Below are 23058 nucleotides of genomic sequence, written 5' to 3'. Positions count from 1 at the left end.
ATTTGCTCATGAGAAAAAAATTAACATTCTTTATTGATATTTCTAATCTATAAATTGTGCAGTGTAAGAAAACATTAAGTATTTCGATTCTATTCTTCTAGGACAGATGGAATAAAATTTTGTTAACATGATACCACAACTTATTCTTCCAACCTATTCTAATACTGTCAAAGATTACTGAATAGATTTTTGTTTCAATATTTGAAATTTCAACTATTTGAATATATAGCAAATCCAATCAGTCCTTATTCTGATAAGATTTAAGCCTGTCTCTGATTTTCTTTATATAATTAACATATGATCAATTATACCACATAGGCAAAATTATATTACCTTTTCTGTTCTACAGCTAAATAATGAGCTCAGAAAATTAAAAATAGGTAGAAAAGTGTGTTTAAGTTTCCTGACAAGCAGTTTCAGAGTTCATCTGGATGTGTCCTGTCAAAATATGCATAAATTTCCAAGATACTCAACACAACAGCTCAGCTCATCGGAGCCTGTATACTGCAATCGTTTTCTTTGGAAACAGATAATTTTATGCAGGAATTTACCAATCTAGAAAAATTTACACAATGCTCAGCAATAACCAGTAATTATTGTGGGATAATGTAAGGCGCCTTTGAGAAATATAACTTTGATAGGATAGGGCTTACAAGCTTTACCAATTTATCTTTAGCTGTCCTGTCATTGGTGCTTAAAAGGTTAAGACTTTATTTGTGAAAACATAGAGAGATAGTGGGGAATCATGTTGTCTACAGCTTCATAAATCTTGCTTAAGATCCTTTTCAATTACCATCCATTTCTCCTTTAAAAAGGGACAAAAAAATAGAGGAGTGGAAGCAGGTCAGGGCAGTGTGCGACAATGACAGTGTGATGGGCTTGGGCCCCCCGTGGCGTTTCCATCTGCTATCATTAAGGTGACTACTCAGACATGAACAAATCCCTCTTGCTGTGCTGACAGGCAGACTTCAAGAACTATGACAAGGCATTAAGACAGAAAGTCAGAAAGAGAGAGAGAGAAAGAGAGAGAGAGAGGGAGAGAGAGGAAAAGAGGTCATATTCCAGAAACAATGCTGTCTCACAAAAATGCCCCTGAAATTTTATTGGAATTCAAATTTTCTTTTAAATTTTATAAAAGGTGCCAGTTGGCTTCTTGAGTCTTCTTTTAAATTAGCTCACCCCTGGAAAGACTGAGGACAGACAGAATAAACACCTCATTCCTACCTGAATGCTTTACCATAAGAGACCCAGATTTTTTGCTCATTCTTCAGCAAAAGTGGATTCTTAATTTCTTGACCATGCTCATCATATAGCCGGGCTGAAGAAAAATTGAGGCCTGGTGGGCTGATGGAAGAACCTTGAAGCCTCTGATGAATCTTGAGAAGTAACTGGTGGAGGGTGGGTAAGGGGGATGAAGAAGACATAACCTAAAATGTGAACATCTGTAATAAACTGTCTCCACTCTGTAACAAATGAAGTCCAAACAAATGATAATTAAATGCATATAGAATGTTAAAAGAAGTGTGAAATGACGGCAATGTTTAGCTCAGTGTAAAGTAACAAAATGAGCATGGGCTTTTAACCAGCAGGGGGTGCCACAGGCTTGTGATTGAGCTCTGACCCTTTGGCACAGGGACTGAAAGCAGATGTGACAGTTTCGCAGAAAGAGCATTTAGCTTCTACACACGGCAACGGTCCTCTTTGATAAGGGTGATGCTTTTCTTGTCTGAGCTATGCATTTTGTTGGGGGCCTTCAAAGACCAGGGTCAAGTTTTACAATAGGCAATCTCCCTGTCCCCAACTAACCTCAGGTAACTAATAGTAGAAAAAGTCACCACTTACAGGGTTGCAAAAATAAATATGACTTTCAGTCTAAGTTGGTTCACTTAGAACTCTCTCTGGAAGCATTTTAATTGCAAGTCCTGCAAAAGCTTGTGAGCATCTTCAATAATGGATGTTTTCAAGTTGTGAATAAGGTATCATTGAAGTGTGAAGTATGAAATGCTGTCATTTAATATTTGAAATCATAGCCTCACCAGTGTTTGCTTCTATCTTACATTTAGAGACTCTAAATTATCAAGATATTTCTAATTGAAGGCACATTTCAAATCTAAAATAAACCTAACTGAACTGTGCTGCATATGGCATTTTAAAAGACATCTTTTCATTTTCATCCGTCACCTTTGTTTCAGTGTTCCGGCCTCTGCTCTTTCTGCTCTGCACCCCACACTATCCATCACTCTGTTCTCCCCCCAGCCTTCTGTCACAGGCTTCCTTTTCTTCTCTTCCTTGTCAGTTCTTGTGTCTCTCAATTTCTTGTTACTCTCTAATCCCTGCAGGGATATGGATATAGTTGTGGTTTTTGCTTGTCTAACTGTGGTTTAGAGTCCTTTTTAAAAAAAAAAAAAATAATTCCTTCTATTAATTTCCATTGAAGTGTATTTTTTTAAAAAAGTGCTAAATGCTGAGGCTCGGAGGAAAAGAAGGGCAAGTTGCAGTCCTCCTGTGCAACTCAGGTGTCTCACTAATTTGCTATAAACCCTTGACTTATTAAAATAATTTATCAAATATAGCTATAGAATACCTAAGAATTAGGTTTTGTCCTCAAGATAAATAATAGTATCTCCAACTTCAATGTTTCTACCAGCTCTATACTGACTGGTTTTTTTAATCTCAAGATCAGAAAGGCTGAAAATCAAGACACATTTTTTCCATTTCTTTAAAATTAATATTTCTCATCCAGCAAAGACAAATTCTTTCATTAAAAATGATGATGCAAAAGTACTCATAAAAACTTGCATTGTTTTGTTTTTGTCTCTGGAAACACAAATGTGTTTTGAAATCTATAGATTGTATTTCCAAAGCCCTACATTTATTTCTGTGTGGTCTCAACCCTTGAGCTTAGTTTTGTTGCTTTGCTATTATTTCAGAAAACATGTAATGTTGACCATTCTTTAAATCACAGGGATTTCGCTTCTTGGGCATCACCTTTTTGCAAAGGGGGAAGATAACAAAAGATTTAACACCTGATCTAGCAAAGAAAGCTGAGCACAAAGGACAGGGGTATATGGTAGACATGGGATATGATCACCTGACCACTTAACCAAATTCACTTTCACAGGAGTTGCATTGCAATCTCTATTTTCTCAACTTGGTGACAGACTGCACTTTAGGTGTTCAAAGATGAGCATTCGACAGCCTACAGGAGGTAAGAGCCTCGGTGCCTTTCATCTATAGATCATTGGTTAGGGCTGGGCTGTGGAAACCAAAAATTGTGATAATCTTCACCCATTTATCCTTAAAGCTATCATCACCAGGCCTTTATAGGATAAGAATTTGTTCAGGGATCTGAGAAGAGTGTGAAACATCTTAGGCTAGTGATTGAGATGAGTGTCCACACAAGGGAACAGTCATGCTTGGGTGTCACGAGGGCTCTCTAACAAAGAGCTTTATAATGTCCCTAATTAAAGTTTTCCCCCCAGATTCACTTGCATATACAAGCAAAGAATATTCTCAATGTGCTATAGGGCAATACAAGAAATTTCTATAGAATAAATCTTCCTTCTAAGATAAAATACCCTTTTCAATTTTAGCGTGAACCAAAAAGTAAAATATTCTAATGTGAAAAGAAGGGGATTCAGGTGAAAAATTCTAGGAAGGCTTTTTTATCATGTTGATTTGCATACTCAGGGATGTGCTGGTAAAAAGGAACATCAAGGCTCCAGATCTTTCTCTAATCAATCAAGGTTGCATTTCCCCATTTCTTCTGGGTCTAGCTAATGATCCAATGACAGACTCCCAATTCATATGCAACTTTTGTGATTGGTTATAAAGGACAGGTAATGGATACAACCAGGGCGAGGTAAGTCTGGGGGTGCTGCCCTGAAAGGGGGAGAAAGGAGCAAGTTTCTGAACAAAGGCAAGGCAACACAGCCCAAAACACTGGTGTGCACTCGGGCGCATAACCCCAATTTGTAAACAACAGGGTGTTCCATGTCCTTTTATGCAAGACAAAGACCCCAAATAATGACCCTGAATATGTTGGTTCTGCCTGAGAAACATCCCAATTGTCTGGAAAATAAGCAAAGGTAAAAGTGCCTAAGATAATCCAGCTGGACTTGCTCACAATGAGCATAGAAGACCAAGGTTGTGTGTTAGTCACTCAGGGTTTAGGGCTTAGAAATACCCTAGACCCAGAGCATACTTTCCACTCAATATCATACCTTTCTTGTTAAAATGTAAAAACAGAGTAATCCTGGTGTTTCAAATCCATGGCCTGCTGTGCACAGATTTTTCAAATATAAACATGATGAAGGTTAAGATGGTGTTTAGGTAAGGGTCCAGGATTTAATATTCTACTGAAACTCATCTCATACAGTGGCAAATGATTGATCTTTTGTACCCAACTTTAAGACGTAATTGTCTAAATTAATTGTAAGTAACTTGGAAACAGAGCCATTAATAAATAATAAACTCACTCTTTCCATCATACTGCCAGTCTGAGTTGGGCTATTGGAGCCTAAATCTTTTTTACTGACATAAACAGAGGTTCCTCCAGTGTTTTTACCATTTTCGAACACCTGAAAAATAAACACATTGAAAAATAAACATAAAACATGCACACAGATACATGTATTCATATGTACATACATAAATGCAGGTAGTCTTTGCACAGAACTATGTCAACTGAAAGTTGGTGGGAGATGCGCAAAGCAAGAACCAATCATATGAACATGTGCAAGTGCATAATTGGCAATGGAAATCAATAATAATCAAAAGAATAGTGTAAAGAAAGGACCCTGCTTCTCCCTTTGGTTTCAGTGTCTAATCTGATTCACATTCCTTACAATCTTAAAATAGAAGAAAACTTGGACATTGGAAGAAGAATCACTGGTTACAAAAGATGCCTAAATGGAGCAAGCATCAACGAAAGGTCAGCTTGCAACCAATTAACTAGCTCATTTCATTCTTCTTGAAAAACATAAGACCACAAATTACATGAGGAATGTTTGATTTATATTTAAAATAGATCAGTGTTCAGCTCATCTTTTGGCTTACTAAAATTTAACTTGACAGATTTATTGCATAACAGTAAGATGAAAGTCATTCATTTTAAGTGCATATATCCAACAAGTTGTTGAGAACAGAGATAAAATTCATAACATTGCATTATGCAACACTCGCTGGGGGAAAAAAATTACCAGCAAATGTTCTGGTCAAAAGGATCCGAATAAACCAGTCCCGACAGGACAGCTCCACTAGAGTGAACACTACCCCTCTGACCACACTGAGGATCCATGCAGGGTGTGTCATTCACTAGGCAAGAAAGGAAGCAGGCCAGAGGGAGGCCTGATGAATAATTTAAATCCTTGCTTTTTATTTTTTTCCTCAAAAGTTCTTTTTCTTCTCTTTCTGATATGCCCATCACATCAGTGTAGCCATTTTATGTATTTCTAGAGCTATTTCCAGAGAAGGCAATTTGGAAGAATAACTCATTTAAAAACAAAGAAACTGTCTTTAATGCTGTTGAGACAGTTCAAAATTTATGTAATTAGCTTTAACCTGGTTTAGGGAATAACATGCTTCAATAGCATTTCTCAGCCTTTATTTTATTTAAATAAAATAAAACAAAACAAAATAAAATAAACCAAAAGAGTAAGAATGTTAAGATTGTAGGCTTTGTTCCACTCGGTGCTTCCCTTGAGCTACTGATGGTGCAGGGAGACCCTGCGGCTCAAAGACTTGGTGTATTGGCATTCCACTCCCTTCAGTGTCTTTTCCAAATGGGAATTTCTAAAAAGTACATTTTTGGGTAAAGATGCAATTCTGAGCAAGAAATCTACTTTTACAAAGAAACTTTAAGCCCAATAGCTGCCTGCAAAGTTATGGGAAATAAAGGGGGTAGGGCGGGAATCTTACTGTCCCAATTCTCTTCAGGGCCTTAATCTGGCACAAAACTCTTAAGAGAGAAATTTACAATGAAAGTCACACTCTGGTGGCATACATTCTGCAAGATTAGTGTTGACAAAAGCTCAGTTTGAAGAACTTATTGATGTTCCTTTGTTGAGACTTGCTAGACGAGGAGTCAGAGTGCAGCGAATTATATTCTAGGAAATAGCAGTGTGAGTGCTAACTGCCAAACTGAGAAAGCAGAGAGGATTTGGTCAACACCTAACACCTTCATTAGCTCACTGCTTTGTTCACTACTGATCATAGGACTTCCCTTCCATGTCTAGAAATGTGCTCCCCAGAGGGAAAAAACAAATGAACAACAACAAAAAACTGACTATGACTGCAAAAATACCCTTAGGGTATAAAAAAGAGGTGTTTTAATGGTAAAGCAAAAATTTAGATGTTTAAGTCAAAGAAGGCTGCCTTCTATGAGTCATTCACATAATGAATACATGTCTACAAAAATGAAAAATTCTCCAAACAGATATCCTATGAGATTCTCTTCTTAAGACATGGCTTCGCTTTTAAATCTCTATGGTAATATGTCCATTTTAACAAAATATGTAAGTCCTATAAAGTATATATTTGTCCCTCCTTTGCAATGAGGAGTATTTTTGTTTCTAATGCCCAATGTTTAAACAAAGACAACTCTCTAAATAGAGTTTCCATGATTGACTAAATATACAAAAATGAAAAATTGCTACCTTTGTTTTTCTACTGCATCATCATTGGCTTAAGAAAAACTGGCTACTGTGCTTCCCAGTGGCTCTCTGATGGTTCCACTTTCCTATAGCTCTAAAATTAAATCCTAATGCCTTGGTGTAGGATGATGCAAAAAGCCAACTGGGGCTAGCCTTAGGACCAAGGAGTAAGGTAATAGAACCTAAAAAGTATTGATCCAGATCCTCTTGACAAACATGGTAGCTAATGACTGCTGAAGAAACACCTAGGAATAAGAATTTAACTATGGCCCTAGTTATACACAGTACAGAGTTCTAAGAGGAATGTTTTCCATGCACTATAGTCTTTTCACTTTCCTTCATGTTGATACTGACTTTTCTTGAGGTGGATTAAATTAGATTAGAACAGGACAATAATTCTTTATTATGTTTAATCAAAAAAATTTATTATTGATGAGAAAAGTTCCTTTTGACTTCATAACTTTATTGGTCATTTCATAAAAGTTCTTAGGATTCATCTCGAATTTGGGAAAATCTTCAGGTTTCTTTAAAATATAAGCTATAAAATGTGGAAGATTTTTTTGCAAATTAGTTGGCTCTATTAATTTCGTAATATGTTTATCCTTCACCATCTGTCCACATACTTTCATTGTCAGGCACTCTCATACACTGTCAGAAAGCAATACCCTAGATGGCCAACAGGCAACAGTCATCTCCCTGGAAGCTCTTCCCATAACAAAAAGGCTAGTACTAACTAAACCATACAGATAAGTGACTGCAAACTACTAATCACATTCAACTACACCCAAACTAAATGTAGTTTGAATCTTTTTTTCTTTCTTTCTTTTTGTGATACTGGAGATTGAAACCAGGGCTTCATACATGCTAGGCAAGTACTTTACCACTGAGCTACATCCCAGCTATAGTCTGGATCTTGAATGTCTCCTGAAGAACTATGTGTTAAAGACTTGGTTCCCAAGTTGGTGCTACTGAAAAGTCATAGAACCTTTAATAGGTGGGGCTTAGTGGGAAGTTCTCAGGTCACTTGGGTTGTGCCCTTGGAGGGGATTGTCCAACCTCAGCCCCTTCCTCATTCTCTTTGCTTCCTGGTTCAAGATGTGAGCATTTCTGCTCCACTATGTTCTTGTGCCATGATATACTGTCCTGACAGAGGCTTAAAACAATGGGGCCAACTGATCATGGACTGAAATCTCCAACTCTGTGAGCCAAAATAGACATTTTCTCATTATAATGATGGAATGCTGTCTAACACATGCTAACTCAATTTCCCCTTTGTCATACCTCAGAAAATGTCTGCAGTCACTTCAACATTACCTGGTACATGGATATTATAAAAGAGAGGAAACTAGAGTGAATAATGACCTAAACTAGGTAATAGTTAAAAGACATGATGTTTGCAAATTGTATAGGAATATGTGACCATGTGAACACCCATGTGAGAACTAGGGCCCCTCCTAGTCTTTTGGAAGGAACCTAGACAGAAAAGGAGCCTTGAAACTTAAGTTTCTTTCTTTCTCTTCTTCTTTTTTTATGTTTTTCGTGATAAATACAGCTCTGTAAGCTTGAAGGTGCTAAGTGCTACATGAAGATGAAAAAAACAGTAGTTCAGAGGAACAGGGTTGAGATGGAGGCATGGCAAGGGTATAGTAGTCACCATGAGGTAAATGATCAGGATAGACCTAAAGGTGAGTAACTATTTGAGCAAAGATTTAGAAGTAAGAGGGCCAGCCAAGCAGATAGCTTGGAGAAGAGCACCGCAGGCAGAGGGAGCCACTAGAGTAACAAAAGAAGGCATTCATGTGTCAAGTATGTTCCAGGACCATAGGGAAGTTGGTGTGACTAATGCAGAGTGACAGAGAAGAGGAAGTAAATATGAACTCAGAGAAATAGGCAGGGAGAGGGAATGGGGAATCATTGGAGGGTTTGGAACCAAGTAGTAACAGGATCTGACTTACATTTTTAAAAGAGTCATTATGGATGTTGGGTTGTGAATAGACTACAGACGACAAAGATAATCAGAAGGGTAGATGACACTGGCTCACACCAGAGTATTAACAATGCACATGGTGAGAAATGGTCAGTTTCTGTTGTTCATTCCCAAAAAATCTTTGCATATGTTTATTAATATGACTGGGAAATAAAATCTGTAGCTAGGCTAACATTGCTGATACATGATTTCTGCATCTACAGAAATAAATTAACCAACATAAATATAACTGTTCATATGTAATATTTGTAAAGGCATAAACATGTCAACAGAGTACCAAAAGAATTTTATTAACTGCTAAAATATTGTAGAGACATTACCAAAACTTAAACTATAGGAAAAGCTGTCTTGAATGGGGAATTATGAGCCAATATAGTACTTTGATGAGTTTGCCTGGCATCCCTTATGACATTTATCGAGAGGCTGTGTAAGGCCTTGTTCTGTACCATTATCTAGCCTTTAATGCTCAAAGTCTGGTTAAGAGCTAGCTGTGGGAGAACAGCAGGTTCCCAACTCTCCACAAACTGGAAGACCACCCAGGAAGCTCTCTAGTGCATGAGCAGAAGGCCAAACGCCTAAGCTTCAAAATGCCTCAGGATGTAATGCTGTCAAGAGGCAATAATAGAAAAATGACACCACAGTGTGCTGTCAAAAGTTGGGAGGCCATACAGTAACAGGATTTACTACTAGAGGTCTGGTACTGAAAAGAAATATAAAATAGTCTCACAATAACTGGCATATTTCAGGTGAATATAATTAAGCATGTTGAAATTAAGTTAACTTACATGTTGTATTAGATCAGGGTCCCCTGGAAGCAGACCCTGAAATGAAGATTTTGCCTTCAGGAAGTTTACTGAGGAGTGCTCGGAGCAACACTGGAGGGGAAAATCACTGAGTAGGCAGGGGGAGATGAAATGTTTGGGAACAGAGGTCTTTAAAGGGAGCTTTAGAGCTGGGGTTGCCCTTTAGATTTGTCCAAAATGGAGGCAAGGTAACCATGCTAGCTGCCAGAAGTCAGATGCAGGCTGTCCTGAGGGGGAAGTCTAATCTTATGAGAAGAAACTCCTTTACACTGAGAGCAACTGCCCAATTGTCAAGGTAGCTGTGACAGTGGGGAATGGAGATCTCAGTCCTGAAGGGGAGATCCAGACAGTGAGGTACAGCATCCACTACACACAGCAAGGTAGTCAGAATATAGGACACACTGTCACATACATAAGTTCCTTCAGTACTCACAGCAGCCAGATTTTACAGATGAGGTCTCACAGAGGTTAAATGATTTCTTTAAGGGGGAGCTACTCATAAGGGCAGGGAGATCTTGAGAAATCAAGTCCTATGGTGTTTTTAATTACAGATATCAAAATTACTCAAATTTAGTATTAGAGTTTCTATAAGTGAAAGTTGATGTAAAAATTTAAAACATAGAAAAACATTTTATAGTAAAAGCTTTTTATTACCCAAGTCAAAGACATAAAAAAATCAAAATACTTTTCTTATGGAAGAAGCTAGTAGCTATGAAAAAATCTTGATACAATCAGAATTCAAAGTCAACTTTGAAGATAAAAAATCAACTCCAACTGAATTAATATCATGTGGACAGTAAATCAAATATAAAAACTGTTTTTTCTATTTTTATGGACTTACAAAATGGTTTTTGTCCACATTGTCTGTATAGCATAAATCAAATAGTAAGCATGTCCAAACTTAATATTCAGTTAGTGATACATCTAAAAGCAAATACTAAAGTTATGGGATTCAGTCAACAAAAAATCAAAAATCAATTAGTGTATTTATATTACATATGTGAAAATGTATTCTAATAATCAATATGAGTATCTTTAAACAGTATTTAACAGTAAGAAACTAATACATTTTGTTCCAGGAAATGAAAAGTGCTTAAGTAAAAACAAATTATGTAATTGTTAAAACTTCATCCATCTAAGGATACCTGAACCAAAAGACAAATAATATTTCTTAAGTCCCAGAAATGGCATGCTTAAAAATTTATTTTGAAAGAGACATTTTAAATTTCCAGTGTAAATTACAACAAAGCCCAACATTTACAAGTATGAAAAGTAGCTGATTTCCTATGTAGAATTTTAGGGGTGGATCAAAAATATCTCTCCCATCAACTTGCCAATACTTGAAATTCCAGTTAGAGATTTGCACCTCAGACACAATTAGAATGCCATAGGCATCGCAGAGGAAATCAGAGTCAGAATTATTGGTTATTGAATCTTTAAGGCTATGATTTTCAATCTCAGTGTTCTGAAATCCCTAGAGGGCCTGGGGTAGGGCTGATGGATGAGGGATGGTGGGAATCAAACCTGATGGGTGAATCTGTGGGAGTAGCCATCATCCTGGCTTCAAACACTGCAGATCCTACTTTTTCTATTTTATACAGTAGGATTATATTCCAAGAAAAAAATTTTGATGTAAGAATAAAATTTGAAAATTACTATCTTACTTGAAAGGTCCTGTTGTATGACTTTTTCCTAAGAGCAACTTTTGGAGAAAGGCAGTAGTAAGATCCTGAGGTAGCTGAGAGCCTAAATTAGGAGTGGGAGAGAAGGAAGAGCCAAAGGAGGTGGAGAATGTTAAATCCCATAAGATGGCTTTCATCATCTTCACGATTACTCTACAGGAATGGGCCTGCAATCTGCTTTTTAAGTATCTACAGTCATGTTTCAGTATGTATTTGTATTAATTATGTATGCTGTTGTAGCTTTTCGTTATTGTTGTTTTGTTTTTGGTTCTGGGGATTGATCTCAGGGGTGCTTAACTACTAAGCCAAACATCCCCAGCCTTTTTTATTTTTATTTTGAGACATGGTCTTGCTAAATCTTTTAGGGCCTTGCTAAGTTGCTGAGGCTGGCCTCACAGTTGCTATCCTCCTGTCTCAGTCTCCTAAGTCACTGGGATTACAGATATGTAAAAGTACTTTTCTCCTGCCCCATTTTTTAGTGTCTATTAACAAAGTAAAATTTCTACAATATGTTGTATAGGTCTACAAAAATATTCTCTTTTTATCCAATTATAATTATTTATAAGTTTAATATATGAATGTGTTCAAAATTATCTAGGATATAGTGGCAAGACAAATTTACTTAGCTGTCATGTCCTAAGCCAAGCAATTTCAATAAGCACTTTTTAATATCTCAGTGAAAACAGAATTTCACTTCTATTAAATTGATCAAGTGCCTGAAATCATATTTAATTTGGATTAAAATAACAGGTATATGGTTTCTGTCAGCAGTTGAATATAATATTTATATAATATATGAAATCTTGGTTTGATCCTGGGCTTAATATATTTCTTTTAATAAAAAGTCAAAGGATTTTGATGAGAAAACATAGTCACATACCCCTGAATTCTGTTTTCCTAAGAGAAATTAGCACTACATGATAAATTTGAACCAAATCATCACTTCTTCAAATCCTCATCCTTTGAGATCACATTTTCACCCTTGGATAGAGTATATGTTTTTAATGTTATTTAGTTCCTTTTTATGTCAAATATGCTCATAAATATAATTTTTCTATTAATATGAATGGGTGTTCTGGAAAACTAAACCCTATACAGAAACTTACTATTTATATAGCAAATATTTTCATCTTAAGAAATAATCCTTTTTTGGGGGGGCGGGTTCTGTGTTTTACCACTGAGCCACATTTCCAGACTGTTTTGCTTTCATTTTGAGACAGGGTCTCACTAAGTTGTTGAGGTCCTCACTAAGTTGTTGAGGCTGTCCTTGAACTTGGGATCCCCCTGTCTCAGCCTCCTAAGCGACTGGAATTACAAGCATGTGCCACTGTACCCAGCTACAAAAAATTCATTTTTGAAGCCACCATGTTATTTTCCGAGGTGCTGGGGATTCGAACCCTGGTCAGTGTTCATGCAAGGCAAGCGCTCTCTGAGCTGAGCTATTTGCCCACTCCCAAAAATTCATTTTTTAAATCATAAAACATCATCAAAATTGTAAGAAGAATGTTAAGTAGGTGTAAATGTATCATTTTTCATTTGTGCTTACTGGAAAATCTGCATTTATTTATATTCAGATAAGGAATTTATGCTTGAAAATACTCACAGTGAGTCAGACTAACATAGATGTCAGTGGGATGGGAGCATATGTAGGAAGGAAATCTCAGCAACTTGAGCATATCAAACACTCTGTGAAAAAGCTAATTGAGAGGTAAAAACAAATTAACTGCTATGGAGAAGGACAATCTCCCTGAGAGAGAAAGTGTGCTTGCAACAGTAAGGTTCAGTGGCTGCATTTAGTCTGAGTAACTGCTGGGACAGTAATATAGTTCTGGCCTGTGGACTTTCCCCGCTGACTGCCCACCTGGCAATTCTCTGGGCACCTTCTAGGATGTCAGGACTGCACAGGGAAAGCCTGTCTCATTACAACAAGCACTGCATGGGAGCTAATGCCTGGACCAATTGCTCTTCCCTGATTTTGATACAGATGCTGTTTTTCTCTTCAGCAGATCTAGGAAAGGAAGATTGTATCTTCCTGCACATGGAGATTTACACCCGATTGCAGATGCCTGTCAGAAAAAGAGAGCACTGGAAAGAAGCATAGGTGAGAGATTTCAGTGCCTACTTCTAATTAACTATTCCATGAGTTGTTGGAAAGCATTCATGGTGTCTCAGATTCTTTACCTTTAAAATGGGTGTCCCAACATTTGCCTACTATGGCAAAAATCTACATATGAAAATTGATTATCTCTATCACATTTTGCCCAACGAGTAATGAATGCTTTTAAAATCATAACCTTGAATATTTTGCTACTCTCATCACAATTCATTTTCAAATGAAGGTCAGGTTGGCATGTCTTACTACTAGTTCTTTGTGCATATTTTCAATTTGTTTTCCCATTGTTACCTCAAATAACTTAGATGAAATGGAGCAGCTGAGATTGTAAATATATATTTGGGGAAAGTGGTGAAATGGGAAAGATAAAGATCAAGGAATACACAATGGAAGTAAGGATATAATAAACATGCAGAACAATGAAGAGGCAAACAGTAAAATCTTGCCACAGTCCCACGGATAATTCATTTAGGTATCTCCTTCTGGTCTTTTAACTGTTCCATAGATTCTTAAATACTTAAATAAAATTCCTACTAATAAATATGAATACCTGAGGAACTTTAAACTTTTTAAAATGAGCACAAACCCTTAGGTTCAATCTCCAGCTCTGCCAAAACAAAACAAAACAAAACAAAAGTCATACTAAAATGACAACAAAAAAGAATGCAAATCTCAAATGGTTTCATGGTGTTCTTGTTCCAATGACACAGCATACACCATATCCAAGTATTCAAAACATAGGAAAGGCCAGGAAGGTATCATAGTGAAAGTCAGCATCTTTCATGCTATCAACCAAATTAGCCCATTTTATAAGAAGTTCCATAAAGATAAAATGTTGGAATTATAGTAAAAAGTTAAGAAGATTGACAAAAAGTGTCAGATTGTTTTGTCTTCAAAAGGTGTCAGATTGTTCTAATTGTATGAAAATAATCATGGGCTTAGGCCAAAAAGGCATGCTATGCTTCCCTGCATTTCTCCACAGTACCTAGTATGATACCTTATAGAAGATATGTATTGATAATATTGGACTTATTGAACTATTCACTTAAAATCTTTTTTTCCATCATTGACAGAACAAAAATTGCTAGATGCATACTATCCACAGGATAAACTAGATGCTGAACAAAGACATTATTTTAAAAATGAATCTCTGAATAACAAAGCTTAATTAATTAATTAACTAATTTAATTTGATACTGAAGATTGAGCCCAGGGGCACTTATCCCCTGGGGCCATATCCTCCATCCCTTTTTTTTTTTTTTTTTTTTTTTTGAGTCAGGGTCTCACTAAGTTGCTTAGGGCCTAAGTTGCTAATTAAATTTCTTTATGCTGTAAGAACACACCACAGAAAAATATACAAAAATAGAAAGGATTAAAAAAAATAAAACCCCATATCTAGACTTCTGAATCTTGTTTCTATCTGGGTTACTAACTTCTGCCATTTCTCCCTTGCTCGCAGCCACAGTGAATTTATGTGAAGTTAATGAAGATTAAGCCTCAGTGCTTCTATTTGCTCTAGGTCCTGAGAACCTAGGAAGTTGTCATAAGTGAAAGAGGAAGCTAGAAATCAATCAGGAAATATTTCCATGTAAGCATTTCTTTTTCTTAATAGTCTGATGGTTTTATTAACAAGTATATAATACATATAATGCATGCTGTATATAGTATATGAGGACCCTACAATACAAACTTATGTTCACGGTTTGACATGACAAAATGTCATCACTGAATTCCTGTTGGGCTGCAGAACAGAAACAGAGACAGTACATTAAAAATCCCATTTTCAATATGAAAGATTACCAAAATGTTTCAGGATTTGCAAATATAGGAATTCATGCTAAAACCAAGCATTTCTCATAAAAAGGGTCTCAGAGGAAAGAACCTGAATCTCTTAGGCTCCCTTAATTTGCTGTGCTTTACTTCCTCATTCTATGTAAATATTCACTTTCAGACCTGCTTCTAAAGAGAGCTTCCTCTGCCCCCTGCCCCTGCTCTCAAATTTTATAAGCTCTAGGCCCCACAGAAATTGAATCTGCATCTATTGGCAGCAAATGGAAGATAACTCACAGAGCATCATTGACCAATTGTGTGTGAAAAGCACTAATTCCTGTGAAAGGATGTCCCTGTACCCATCTTCCACTTGTTCCCCCACGTATTCTCCCACCTACTCATATATCAGACGTTCTTGTTCATCAATCCTCTGTCACAATCACCCACCTTGTGACTAGTTTTTCCACCCACCATCCCCTACAGATTTGCTAATGCCCTTTTCTATCAATCCTTTCTTTCCTGCTTTCCCAGGGAATCTTCCACATTTCTGACAGCATCTCCATGGGAATGAAGAGGAGGAGGAGTTGCAGGGAAAGAACAGGACTAAGAAGGCAGACATCACTAAGCCATGGCTAGAGCAGATGTTCTCATAGTGGCTGGGGGTGGTAGCAACAGGGGATATGGAGTAAGAGGAGGTTTGGATAGAAATCGTTCCACAAAACTTGTTGCCTGCAGGGCTACATAGATAATGGTGCACATTGAGTATAACCATAGAAGGTAAAAACATTAAGAATCTCATCAATCTAAAAGTTGATATGATGTGGCATCAGGAGAATGCACCAGAATACAAAAAAAAAAAAAGAAAGAAAGAAAGAAAATGTGGTTGTGACCACACAGGGCATATGAGTGCATATGGAATTGATGTACAAGGGTAAGAATCATCATGCTGGGAACAAAACAATTAAGTGTTGATATAACTTTTTCCTAAAATTCCTTAAACTTTGTTATATTGTGTTTTCAATATTTTTTTTAGGAATTATCCCACAGCAGGAGGAGCATCCACAGTTATACTAGTATCAGACCACTGTCCTATGTGTCCATTTAAACTCTGCACTTGATAATGCCATCTGATTACAAAATGGGACTAAGGCAATATGAAACATGGAAATAATGTGTCCTTTTTTTTTCTAATGTTAACACCTAACTAACAGTTGCTGTTTTTAAATTATCAGTGAAAGACCTACTGGGGTGAAAATCTCAGTGGACAGGTGAAATCTATTATATACAATATGAAAACCACCCACGTAGATTTTGAATCACCCTGCCTCCAGTCCCTAGTTGAAAACCAATTGTCTAGAAGATTATGATGGCTACCAGAGATTGTTTTGTTTCTCAAAGTTGAGCTCTGTCTTATATATACATGCCACAGAATCATATAAATCAGCAAAGAGATTAGAAAGACGATCGTCCCCATTCATTTTTAATCACTTTTCTACAATGAAAATGAATGGAAAACAGGGAAAAAAAAGTTTTACTATAGCCATGCATTTGTTATAAATGGAAAATGTACTTATTGATATATCATCTAACACCCTGAAAAATACACACCACAATGTGAGATGAAGTTGTTCAGAATCAGAGAAGATAAGGCTCTTCCCCATAGTGAGTTGGAGGTAACTATCTCTATAGTGCCAAAGGGAGGTCTGCCATATACACCCATAGGAATTACAGAATTTGTCCAAAAAACTGATATGAATTGGTTATGGAATGCATGTAAAGGCAATATAAAGTAGACTTTGCTCCATATCTCTTCAGTTGGAATTAGCAAGTTCTCCTCACCTGAGAGGAGAACCTACCACCAACACCCATTCTAAAAGAATTTGTAATTCTGAATGCTTAGGGTTCACTTTGTGAACCTAGTTTTGTTTTTATTATTTAGCTATTTCAGATATTATTTAGCTATTTCAGATAGTTTTAAAAAGTACAGATTTCAGGGTTTTTTCCCCCATTGGACCAAATCTCCACATCCAAAAATTGGATGAAGGGAGGGCTGGAAGGGAATGCATTATCACAAATATTACATGATAATTTTTTATAATATTTCATTTAACTATATGTGAGAAACATGCCAATAAACTTGACTTTCCATGACCAACTTTCCTCCTTACACTAACTTCTGTGAAGGGCAGTCTTACATAGCACATGACTCTAAACTATCACCAGCCCTGGCCACAGGTAGTTGAATTTGTGTTGAGTACTTAATCAGGACTGGATTATTCAAGTAGATTTATTCCTTAAATGGTTTCAGCCAAGAGACAGTTCTATTCAGGTAATGATGATTATTTAACACTAAAGATCAGGGCTGAAATGATCTCGCTAATAAGCGGATGATGATACATAATGGGGGTGGGAAGGAGGCAAGAATGGAGGAAGGAGGGACTGTATAGAGGGAAAAGAGGGGTGGGGGAGGGAGGAAAAAAATAACAGAATGAATCAAACACCATTACCCTATGTAAATGTATGATTACATAAGTGGTATGCCTCTACTTGATGTACAAACAGAGAAACAAATTGTACCCCATTTGTTTACAATAAAAAAATTTAAAAAAAAAGATCAGGACTGAGTCCATAATTTTCCCTCTATGTATGTTTGAAGAGGTAAAAGGATACCTGGCTTGCAGAAAGAAACAGAAATGAAAAAAAATAAATAAATAAAACCTCACAGAGAAAGGTAAAGATGAAAGATCACAGGGCTTCAAGAGAAAGAAATATGGAAAAGTGGTGACTTTCATGTGAGATGTTGCTTTATTTCTTGGTTTGCATTTCTATAAGAGTCCCTTATGTTCAAGAAATCCTCTTTTTATTTGAGTTAATTTGAGAATGTTTATAATGCAGGTAATAAATTAATATTATTAGATTAATATTATTAGATTTGATTGGAAAAAGGGGAAGCAACAATAGGAGAATGATAAATTCAAAGTTTCCTTTACCCTATGCCTACCCAATCTCTGGCACAGGAAGGAAAACGTAGGGCTATGATCCCAAAGCAGTACTGTTTTTTTTGCAGAAATCTTTGAAATGGGTTTCTGAAAATGTCAAGTTCCTCTTTCTATGTCGGGACTTACTACTACAATTCAGGGTGGTCAACTCTAGGAAGTGATGTTAAGCAATTATAAGTGGAGACAAGTGATTAAGGCTCATTTTTATTCAATAATTTTCTTAAGTGAAAAACTAGTCATAATCCAGAAAGGTTCATTTTTAGAAAACAAAAATATTGTTGACTATTACAAAATTTTCTAAAAAACATCAGAACTATTATGAGAATTTATGAAGAAATTACAGTTCATACAAAGATACAGGTATTCCTATACCTCACGAATACGTCTTTATTTGCTCTTTACTTTGTTGTATTGCATACCTACTTTATCTTCAGATACTATTGTCTCAAATATTTAAAAATAGCAAGTATTTTTAATCAGCAGTATTTCAGCCTACACACATACCTAAAAATCAGAGAGAATTTTAACTAGCTGTGGGTCTAGGCATGTTAGACATATCTGACTTCATTATACCTGTTCAGACTAGCCATTCCAACCACAGAAGTATTTCTATTCCTTTCTTCTCTAATTTTCCCTATGAAAATTTATCTTGAAAAGGAAAAATTCAAAATACAAAACAAAATAGCTCTCTTTGTAGCTATTGTTCAAAAGAGGAAATTCTCCCTTTTCATAATTTCAGGATAAAGGATTTCATTGCTAATCTTTCCTACTTTACCTATGTGAAAATATAGAGAAAAGTTTTCACTGATTAGCAACTTTAAATGAGAATTTCTATGTGGGGTGCTATTGGTTGCTTTTAACATTGCTGTAAAAATCTTGCTATGATTCTCAACCCTGTCTGACAATCGCATCATATGGAAGCTTTTAAAAAGAAAATGAAGCCTGGACCACACCTGGAGATGTTCCAGTGAGTGCTTAACAACCTGCTTAGGAATGGGAGTTATATGTTTATATAAAAACATATAACACATGAATTGCAAATAATAACACAACATATAATACTCTTATTGTAAATTCCACATAGCCAACAGATTTTCGTAGAATGCTTTCATTGATTTTTGCCAAGTCTTGTATCCTTAGCCAACCTATGGTTGAAGTTGAGAAATGAGTGCAGTTCTGACCTGAATTTTGATTGATATTTTCATCCATGTTAACAGTTAAAACTAAAACAAGAAGAATGTATGCAGGACTTCTTTGTTAATTAATGACTAGAGCAGTTTTTTTTTTTTTTTTCCTCCTTTCTATTCAGATATTAGTTTTTATATACTGGAAGAATACCTCAACTTTTTGTGCTATTAACAATGTCACAAATACAAAAATTTTTCACTTTTAAATTAAGAAATTGCATTATGAGCTGGGCACAGTGGTGCAGGCCTGTAATCCCAGAGGCTCAGGAGGCTGACACAGGAGGATTGTGAGTTCAAAGCCAACCTCAGCAAAAGAGAGGTGCTAAGCAACTCAGTGAGACCCTGACTCTAAATAAACTACAAAATAGGGCTGGGGGTGTGGCTCAGTGGTTGAGTGCCCCTGAGTTCAATTCCCCATACCCACCCCTCCCAAATAAATTGTATTATGAATTTTTTCCCATAATATACTTACATCTAGACCAATGGTAAAAGTTTCCTGTAAAGATCAAGTAGTAAATATTTTAGCGTTTTCAAATCAGATGGTCTCTGCCTAACCACTCAACTCTACTATTGTATTGTCTGTGAAAGCAACCACAGACAAAGCACAAACCAGTGGGTGTGGCTATGTAGTAAAGGTTTATTTTCAAAAAACAAGCAGTTTTGGTCCATGAATTAGACTAGACAATCAACAAAATTTTAAAGCAAGGCCTTGTTTATAGCATTTGCCAATTTCTGTTATTTAGATACTCTTACTATGGCCAATTTGGAGTTACAAGTCAGCCCTGAAAATAAACTTGGAAAGAAATACACAGTATCACTTTGCTATATAGTGTTTTTACTTATCAAACACAATAAGTATTAATAACTTCAAAAGAATAAGTAGAAAATAGTAAAATGTAATAAAATGACTGGGAAGTGAAAGGTATTTGCCACCTTTGTTTTTAAGTTTATACAAGATTTTAATAGTAGCTATAATTAAAAACCAGCTCATAAAATCTCTGAAAATTTGATAATCAGTGTTTGCAAGCCAGTGGAAGCCTGTCTTAGCACACAAAACTAACTCAAAATCTCTAGGAGTGGGGACATTGGTGCTTCTGTTTGTTTGTGTTTTGGTAGTGGGGATTGAACCCAGTGACACTACTACTAAATTACATCCCTAGCCATTTTTATTCTTTTATTTTGAAACAAAGTCTCACAAATTGCCAAGGGTGCCCTCAAACTTGTGATCCTCTTCCCTCGGCCACTGGAGTCACTGGGATTATAGGTGTGTGCCACCATGACCAGAGGAGACATTGGTAGGTTTTTAAAAGATCTCTAAATGATTCCAATATGCATCCAGGATTCAAAAAACACTGCTCTAAGGCCTGAGAGTGGGACCGATGTCCAGGTTGGGATTTGAAAGAGGAATTTTTTTTCTGAGAGAATCTGGATGTTTCAAAGGGGTAAATGAGGATAGAGGAGGCAGAGGCCAATGTTGTTGATTACCTAATGGGGCAACGATCATAAAGCAGAATTCCTGGGACTGAAGAGAGGGAATTCTAGAGACAAGACTAGCATAATCAATCATTCCAGCATACCAGATGTAAAATTTTCAGTGCTAAAACCAGAGAAGTGTCAAGCAAACCACTAGAAGCATTGGATTTTTTAAAATTTTAACTAATTTTAATTTAGTGGCTATTGGATTAGATAGCAGAGTGGTACTTACAAATACAACATGACTCTTTTGCATGCGTAAATTTCCAATTTATTTGCTAGTATAAAAACAATATTGGAGCATTCTATTAAGGGATATATGAAAGTAACAATTGAAATTTTAAACTTAAACATTTGCTATCAGGTTAATGTGCTAATATGAATAAGTGGTGGAAATTCTTCAGAAAGAAGCAGTGAATTTTTGAGGGAGAAAAAAGAGTTTTCCAGGTCATATTATAGTTAATATGACAGTTGCTGATACACATGAGTGGGAATGAATGGCATTAAAGCAAGTATTCTCTATCACCTGGTTTTTCTCAGATCATTTGAAAAATGGCAGAATAGGTTTGTAATTAGGTCAAAAACCTGAAAAGAACAATGCTACTGAAATACGGGAACCCTTGACTTAGATGTCTTTTCCTTTCTTTCTTTTTTTGGTGTGGGGGACTGAATCCTCAGGTGCTTAACCATTGAGCAACATCCTCAGTCTTTTTTACTTTATTTATTTATTTATTTTTGAGACAGGGTCTTGCTAAATTGTTGAGGCTGGCTTTGAACTTGTGATCCTCCTGCCTCAATCTCCCAAATCGCCAGGATTACAAGTGTGTGCCACCAAGCCCAGCCTGACCTCTATGTCTTAAACATCACTTCCTAAATCCTTACCTGACTATCACAGACTATGAGAAATAAATTATCATGTTTAACATTGAATTGTATTTCCCAAAAGGTCAATTTTTAATGGTGACATTCTCATTCAAACTATACACATGGGAATATCATTATAAGAAACAAGTTAAAGACAGAAAAACATGAAGTTTATAATGTTATATATGGAATAAAACTGAATGATAGGATCTGTAGAAATGAAGGATGATAAAAATAGAATTTACTTTGAACATTATCACATCCCTCTAAAAATAATCAAAGGAAATGAAGAGTTGCAATCATACTATGCTTTAGATGGAAAAGGGCCATACTTTGAGCAATAATTTTAATAGTTATATGCTTTTAAAATATGAGATGGAAAGTTATTGAACTATATTAACTTGACAGAGTTAATATAACAAGGACATTCTGTAATGCAAACATGTTAAAATTCCCTAAACTTTAAGCACCTAAACCATTTCAGCCAAGTATGAGTTGTTGTTTTTCTCTAAACTGCAAGAGCAGAGTAATCTAGGACATTTAGCCATCTTGTCCTGACAAATAACCAATTCACCTTTTTTCCCAGTATATTCTTAAGTATTGATTTTACCAAGTGAACTCAGACATGTGTCACACTTATCCAATACAGATCCTTTTCCTTGGAAATGTAGTTTGAACATCAATCAGTCACCTGGCCTTTCACCTCCAATTCCTGTTGCCACTGTCTGTCAACTATTAAAGCCTGGCCATTTCTCCAAATGTTATTTTTAGAAACTGAAATACACAGTGACTCCTTTGAAAAATATGTTTCTTGGAAAAGTATATAAATGTTCAGCTGATTAAATTTCTTCATGAAAATTATTGGTTTAGAAACGTGTTTATAAATCTACATTTCAAAGTTCAGTAGGTATTTCCTTTTAAAACCTATTTCCTGAATAGTAATATTACCACTTATAATATTGTAATATTACCTCTAGGGCAGAGGACAATAAGATAAAAGGAAATTCTAGCTGAGTGGCAATGCTACCAAGGGTCTTCAAACACAGAAGAGTGTTTTTGTCTCTGCCTGAATCCAACGAGAGTCACAGAATAACACCCACCTTGAGCTGCAGGCCTCCTGGGACCAGAGTGTTTGCTGGAAGGCTTTTAATGTGTTGGTAGACATAAGAGGAGAATTGCTCCTGCTCAGCCTGTAATTGGGGGCCAAGTTTAGAGAGATGACCTCTGTTGCTTTTGATAGCTGTCTGCAATTCATCAATCAGCCTGCTTACCTGAAAGGGTTAAATTACAAGAGTTGTTAGCAAGAAGTAATTGTTGATGTCACACCTATTATATTTTTGAGTATCTAGCCTGATGGGGAAAAATGACTTCAATATAAGAATTTGAGTACAGATATAGACTCAAGTAAAGAGAAGAGAGATATATACATTCCTTCATCAACAAATTTTATTTGTGAAAAATGTCTAACCTTTTTACTTCAGTAATATGGAATAGGTGGCCATTTACAATTGCTGAATGAAAAATCTC

General features: G+C 36.1%; 1 protein-coding gene across 2 annotated transcripts in view; it reads right to left on the bottom strand.

Annotated features, from left to right (window-relative positions):
* Dcdc1 (doublecortin domain containing 1) overlaps positions 1-23058 on the bottom strand; it is a 494469-nt gene that overhangs the window by 215487 nt on the left and 255924 nt on the right. The window contains exons 9-11 of one of the 2 annotated variants that reach the window (XM_047516704.1): positions 22632-22802; positions 4479-4580; positions 1225-1427 (exon numbers count right to left, since the gene is read on the bottom strand). In XM_047516704.1, the coding sequence (XP_047372660.1) occupies positions 1225-1427; positions 4479-4580; positions 22632-22802 (476 nt within the window). The remainder of the gene's footprint in view (positions 1-1224; positions 1428-4478; positions 4581-22631; positions 22803-23058) is intronic. The other variant, XM_047516706.1, reaches the window with a different exon arrangement.

Source organism: Sciurus carolinensis, chromosome 11 (genome assembly GCF_902686445.1).
Source record: "Sciurus carolinensis chromosome 11, mSciCar1.2, whole genome shotgun sequence".
In the NCBI taxonomy this organism is placed as follows: domain Eukaryota; kingdom Metazoa; phylum Chordata; class Mammalia; order Rodentia; family Sciuridae; genus Sciurus; species Sciurus carolinensis.
This window is presented reverse-complemented; position numbering and strand designations above follow the sequence as displayed.